This window comes from Heterodontus francisci, chromosome 7, assembly GCF_036365525.1.
Source record: "Heterodontus francisci isolate sHetFra1 chromosome 7, sHetFra1.hap1, whole genome shotgun sequence".
NCBI classification, from domain to species: domain Eukaryota; kingdom Metazoa; phylum Chordata; class Chondrichthyes; order Heterodontiformes; family Heterodontidae; genus Heterodontus; species Heterodontus francisci.
In genome coordinates this window covers 134,377,601-134,384,708 of record NC_090377.1, presented here as the reverse complement: position 1 = coordinate 134,384,708, position 7,108 = coordinate 134,377,601, and the positions used below count along the sequence as shown (strand labels likewise).

The following is a 7,108-nucleotide window of genomic DNA, read 5'->3' as shown; positions in this document are numbered from 1 at the left end:
AGTCTAGAAAAAAAGGACTTGCATTTATATAGCGCTTTTCACGACCACCGGACGTCTCAAAGCACTTTACAGCCAATGAAGTACTTTTGAAGTATAGTTAATGTTATAATGTAGGAAATGTCTGGAGTTAATAAAGGCATGGATGAGAGTTTCAGAATCAGCTGAACTACCTGGTGGGACTATGTTATGGAGGTGGAATTCGGTAGTCTTGGTGATGGAATGAATATGAGCTTTGGAAATCATCTCTGATCAGATAGTACACCAAGGTTGCAAACCATCTGGTTCATCCTCAGACAGTGGCCAAGGAGAGAGATAGGCAGCAAATTCCAGCAGGTTATTCAATCAGGTGAAATGGGGCCCTCACCAACTCGTCCGATTTGTCTTGGAAATGCGGCGCCTAAAAGTCCAACAAGGTTCAAGGATAACCATTGCGAGCTTCGGGAAACAGGCCAATTGCACTAACCCTACCACTGTCCAGTTGGGATCAAGTAGCTCAGCACAGGTAGGGATTGGATTAGTCACCCTCCTAATCTGTGTGACTCATTACTAAACAGTGTTGTGTATTTACCCCCGAGCTTTTGGGGTAGCCCAGTAGGAGACTTTTAATTATTGAAAGGATTTTTTGTAAATGAATGATAAGTTCAGAAATCCTTGATTGTGACCCTTTAATGTAAAAAATGTGACTTTTACAAATAAATTCAAAGCACTTAAAGGAGCCCAGGTGTTTTAAGGAAAGAAGGAAACCTGCACAGAGAAATATTTGTTTGGCTCATCTTTCTATAGAAAATGAAAATTGATTTGAATTCACTGCGTCAGCCAAAAAAAACTTGTAGCTATTTCCACATGAAAGTGCTGAGGACTTGTCACAGCCAGCAAGGACCATTGCTTCAGAATTGTTTAATTTTGCAAGTTCTGGAATCCTTGAGGTGTGGAAAAAAAGACAGCAGTGAAAGTAGCAAAAGTCCCATCATAAAGGAGGCAGTGCGATGTGGTCAATGGCAGATTGTAGGCACCTGTTGGAGGAATGGTGACTGATGTTTGCAGAACATGGCAGTACTGTATTGCACAGGTACCAAAACTGATCAAAATAGCTAACGGAACATTAGCCCCTATTTCAAGGCAAATGGAATACAAAAGTGAGGAAACAGCACTTCAGTTGTGTAGAGTCTTGGTCAGTTCTCATCTGGAGTATGATTTTGGTTCTGGACACTGAACCTCAGGAAGGATATTGGCCTTGGAGAGGGATGCAACGCAGATTCACCAGAAGAACACTGGGAGGAAAAGGGTTACGTAAACTTGGCTTCCAATGCCTTGAGTATAGAAAGTTAAGGAGTGATCTAATGAGGAGTTTAAAATGATAAAGGGATATAAGGTAGGGAAAAACTATTTCCTCCAGTGGGGAAATCCAGAACGGTGCTGGGGGTCAGTGGGGGGGGCGGGGGAGGAAATAAACTTAAAATTAGACCTCGGTCATTCAGGAGTGAATTCAGGAAGCACTTCCACACAAAGGGTAATAAAAATCTGGAACTCACCTGGATACTGGGACAATTGAAAATTTCTCAATCCAATATCAAATTTCTATCATATGATAGTCACTGTTTTCTAAGTGTTCCCTTACTGTTAGCTAGTTGACTAATTCTGGCTTTTTACTCATCACAGCATATTGAACCTGTGGCTAATTACCAGACGACCAGCACCCCCCCCCCCCCCCAAATGTTTTACAGTCATAGGCAGCTATGCTGCAATTGACAAATGCTAACATGCAGCCGTAAGAGTGACTTTACCTTCAGGTGTGTTGTATTCTGTACCTATAGTCCTGGAGGCATTCGGGAGTAGGCCCCATTAACTGCTTCCCTTCAAAAAAAAGAGGAAATAACTTGCATTTTTATAGCATCTCATCACATCTCTCTGGATGTCCCAAAGCACTTGGCATTCACTTCTGAAGTGCAATCACTGTTTTGTAGATAAATGCAGGAGCCATTTTGTGTACAGCAAAGTCCCACAAACAACATTGAGATGAATGATCACATAATTAATTTTGGTGCTATTATTAGGATTACAAAAGGTAGGATATAGGGCACGGAAATAGGCCATTCAGCCCAACCAATCCACGCCAGTGTTTCTGTTCCATTCGAGGCTCCTCCCATCTTTCCTCACCTAAATCTATCGTCGTAATCCTCTATTCCCTTCTCTCTCATAAGCTTGTCTAGCCTCCCTATAAATGTATCTATTCTATTCACTTCAACCACTCCCTGTAGTAGCGAGTTCCACATTCTCACCACTCTGGGTAAAGAAGTTTCTTCTGAATTCCCTATTGGAGTTCTTGATGACTGTCTTATATTGATGGCTTCTAGTTTTACTCTTCCCCACCAGTGGAAACATTCTCTCTGTATCCACTCTTTCAAAATCCTCCATAATTTTAAAGACCTTGATTAGGTCAACCCTCAGCATTTTTTCAAGAGAAAAGAGACCCAACCGTTCATCCTTTCCTGATATGTAGACATACACATTTCTGGTATCATCCTTGTAAATCTTCTCTGCACCCCTTCCAGTGCCTCTATATCCTTTTGTTAATATGGCATCCAGAACTGCACCAGAACTGATCAAGATTTGATAGAAGTTGAGCACAACTTCCCTACTTTTCAAGTTTGTCCGTCTAGAAAGAAAGCCTACAGCCTGGTTTGCTTTTTTATGTCCTTGCTAATCCGTGCACAACTTTTAGTATCTGAGATTCCTTTGTTCTTCTACCCCACCTAGACTCACAACTTCCAAATAATAAGTGACCTCCCTGTTCTTCCTACCAAAATGTACTACCTCACATTTATCTGCATTGAAGTTTATTTGCCAATTATGTGACCGTTCTGCAAGTTTATTAATGTCCTCCTATAATTTGTTGCAGTTCTCCTCAATATTGACTATTGCGCAAGCCCCCCCCCCAAAAAAAATTTGGTATCATCCGCAAATTTAGAAATTGTGTATGAGGTCCAAATCATTAATGTAAATTGTGAATAGCAGTGGTCCCAGCATTTGGTGGTCCTTGCGGAACACCACCTCCCACCTTCTGCCACTCTGAATAACTACCCTTGACTCACACTCTCTGCTTTCCGTCTTGAAACCAGCTGGCAATCCATTCTGCCACTTGTCACCTGAGTCCACATTCTCTAATCTAATTCATTGGTCTATTATGGGATACCTTATTGAAGGCCTTTTGAAAATCCGGATAAATTACGTCAACTGCATTACCATTGTCTATGCTCTCTGTTACCTTCTCAAAAAATTCAGTTAGGTTGGTTCAGAGCATGACAAAGCTCCCTTCCCTCCTTTGAATATTATTATGGGATCTTTAATGTCCACCAAAGGAGGCAGATAGATACTTTGCTTAAATTCTCTTCTAAATGATAATGCAGCAATCTCTCCTTGTGGGGGAGGATTTCCACAGGACTCTCCCACCAGAACTTCAACAGGAACCCTGGAGAAATAGTGTTTGGCGATGATGCAACTGATCGCTCCCTGGAGAACCCCACAAAAATTCCAGGCATATGTGCTCAAATCCTGGACTGAGACATGAATCCACAACCTTTTGACAGACGCATGCATGTACCATTTAAGCGAAACTGGCACCTAACTACTACTCACTGGTTTATCTCCTCTGCCGAAGCTTTCCAATGTCATATAGTAGGGGCCTTGGTCTTACATCTTTGTTTCTCAATAATAAAAAGAAATCTTGAATGATATGCTGGTAGGGTTAGGTGAAGAGGTATGGGAGGAGGTTCATGTGGAGCATTAACACTGGAACAGACCAGTTGGGCTATATGTCCTGTTTCTGCGCTGTAGACTCTATGTGAACATGGAATCGAAGGTTTATTGAGGGTAGTTCATGTTGAGGATGAATATATATTTCTACAATGTAAGAAATGTATTTGTTTTGGTCAAGATGAATGAACTAGCAAAAAAAGAGCCTGAAGGGGAATTTGTGGCATGTACCATTTTTTTTAGATACCATATCATTTTACACTACGATTTGTGTACAATTCTACAAAACCATTATTGAAATTACATTGCATTTTCCATATCCATCAATGCAGCCCCCTACATGGCATTTCAATATTGTCCATGTGGTATGTATGCTTGCGTACGAGTGAGCTGGCCTCACCAGCAATGTAATATTTGGTACCAGCAGTACACTACACTCCACGACAAACCTTCCTCCAATCTGAAAAAATAACCATTAACCACTACTCTCTTTCTTGCCGCTCAAGCATCTATGTTACAACTATCCCTTTTTTTTAAGAGATACAGCACTGAAACAGGCCCGACGGCCCACCAAGTCTGTGCCGACCAACAACCACCCATTTATACTAACCCTACAGTAATCCCATATTCCCTACCACCTACCTATACTAGGGGCAATTTATAATGGCCAATTTACCTATCACCCGCAAGTCTTTGGCTGTGGGAGGAAACCGGAGCACCCGGCGAAAACCCACACGGTCACAGGGAGAACTTGCAAACTCCACACAGGCAGTACCCAGAATCAAACCCGGGTCCCTGGAGCTGTGAGGCTATGGTGCTAACCACTGTGCCGCCCGTGACTTTTATGTCATGGGTTCGAACTTTGCTGACAAGCCTTTTATGTGGTACTTTATCAAATGCCATTTGGAAGTCATGTGCACCAGATCAACTGCGTTACCCTCATCAATTTTGTTATCTCATCAAAAAATCAAGCAAGTTAGAATTAGAACATTACAGCGCAGTACAGGCCCTTCTGCCCTCGATGTTGCGCCGACCTGTGAAACCATCTGACCTACACTATTCCATTTTCATCCATATGTCTATCCAATGACCACTTAAATGCCCTTAAAGTTGGCGAGTCTACTACTGTTGCAGGCAGGGCGTTCCACGCCCCTACTACTCTCTGAGTAAAGAAACTACCTCTGACATCTGTCCTATATCTATCACCCCTCAACTTAAAGCTATGCCCCCTCGTATTTGCCATCACCATCCGAGGAAAAAGACTCTCACTATCCACCCTATCTAACCCTCTGATTATCTTATATGTCTCTATTAAGTCACCTCTCCTCCTCCTTCTCTCCAACGAAAACAACCTCAAGTCCCTCAGCCTTTCCTCGTAAGACCTTCCCTCCATACCAGGCAACATCCTAGTAAATCTCCTCTGCACCCTTTCCATAGCTTCCACATCCTTCCTATAATGCGGTGACCAGACCTGCACGCAATACTCCAGGTGCGGTCTCACCAGAGTTTTGTACAGCTGCAGCCTCTTGGCTCCGAAACTCGATCCCCCTACTAATAAAAGCTAACACACCATATGCCTTCTTAACAGCCCTATTAACCTGGGTAGCAACTTTCAGGGATTTATGTAGCTGGACACCAAGATCTCTCTGTTCATCTACACTTCCAAGAATCTTCCCATTAGCCCAGTACTCTGCTAATGTTAAACACAATTTTCCCTTGACAAATCTGTGCTGGCTTTCCTTAATTAACCTGCATTTGTCCAAGTGACTATTAATTTTGTCCCAAATTATCGTTTCTAGAAGCTACTCCACCACCCAGGTTAAACCGACTGGCCTGTAGTTGCACCCTTTTTTAATGCCGGGCAAGGCTCTGAAGCCCCATGATTCCTGGATAATCTAAAAATCCCCATAAAATTGCTGTCAATTGGTTAATTAATTGGCTTAATTGCCTTCCTGCCGCGTTCGGGCACGACGTCCTCCCTCCATGCCGGCCACCATTCGCAATATCCAGTTGCAACGTGAAGACATCGGGCTTCTGTCCTGACATCTTCAGTCCTAATATTCTGCCCCTCCCGCTTCGAGCCCATCCCCAAAGAACCCTGAAAATTCAGCCCATTGTAATCGTCCTTCACAGGTTCACAGCTCAGAATTCAGTGCACTGATATGGTCTCAATGACATGTATCCTCCATTCCATTAACAGTCTTTGAGCCAAATTTTATCCAAACAGATCTGCAAGCATCAAGGAGGCCTGTAGTGGGTTGGGAACCTGTTTGTCATTGATTCGGGGTTTCCCGTGGCTCTTTAAGTAAACCACGGCATGAGCATCCCTCTTCCAGATTGCCTGACCAATCAGAGAAAGCGTGTGGGATGGCATGCCGAATCTGTCAAAAGAAGGATTTCTAGCTGAAGGACGCCAGCAGGGGTTAGAATGGCTGAACTGTACATTGATCCTTGTGGCTTCAGCAACCACAGGAATGGAAAGGAGACCTAGGAAGGCTGCCCGAGGTCTTGGATTCTTACCTGGAGGATCTGAGGGACTGAAATGAGGCTCCTCCAGTGACAGCCATCTTGTTGATCACTGGCAATGCATGCCCACCCAGAGCACTGGGAAGGAGGTCTTTTTCCAGGAGACTGCAGGGTGCATATGTCAGCAACAACCTACTGTGGAAGCCTCAGCCTCCTGAGGCACTGGTGCTCACACATATTGAGAGAGCCTGTAAAGCCTCGCCTCCTTGGAGCTGGATCTCTGTGTCTATCCTGTGTGGTGTGACATGTGGCTGAGGGAAGGCTGCTGTTGCTAGTGCTGCACCTCTTGGTCCTCACAGAGGTGCAAGTAGAGCTGCCTAAGCTGCTCCCATGCTGTGGTGAAGGTTGACAGCAGGGAAATGCAGAGCAAGATGAGTGAAGTGGTGAACTGACTTCCAAGAAGTTGGCAACCAACTATCAGCAGTAAGAGCACACTCGCAGAAGAAGTGCTGAGAGCAGCAGTCTCTCACCTAGTCATGGTTGCGGCTATTCAGTTTCGCTGTTTGAAGGCTTCCCAGCCTGTCCGTTTCACTGAAGTAGCATTCCCCGCTGTGCTGTTGTCTCATGTGACCCTGGCAGGCTGTACACTGCTAAAGCCAGAATGCTGTGTTAAATCCTGATTTAACAGCCTCCTTGCATATTTTAATGACTTCCCACCAGCTGCATGGGGCTTCCCTACTCGTCTGCAAACCGCCCAGGTTAAACCCGAATATGGGCGGGGATTATGTCAGGTTCCCAACCCGATGGCACTTTTGGGCTCTTTCATCACCCCCTCCCACAGCCCCACACCTGAACCCATTTCCCCTTGGCAGTTAAAATTCTGCCCTTT

The 7,108-nt window shown here is 44.2% G+C and overlaps 1 protein-coding gene across 2 annotated transcripts in view; it reads right to left on the bottom strand.

Annotated features, from left to right (window-relative positions):
- zgc:112416 (uncharacterized protein LOC550509 homolog) overlaps window positions 1-7,108 on the bottom strand; it is a 108,357-nt gene that overhangs the window by 3,449 nt on the left and 97,800 nt on the right. For both annotated transcript variants that reach the window (XM_068036200.1, XM_068036199.1), the window contains exon 8: window positions 1,785-1,854. In XM_068036200.1, the coding sequence (XP_067892301.1) occupies window positions 1,809-1,854 (46 nt within the window). In that variant the 3' untranslated portion in view covers window positions 1,785-1,808. The remainder of the gene's footprint in view (window positions 1-1,784; window positions 1,855-7,108) is intronic.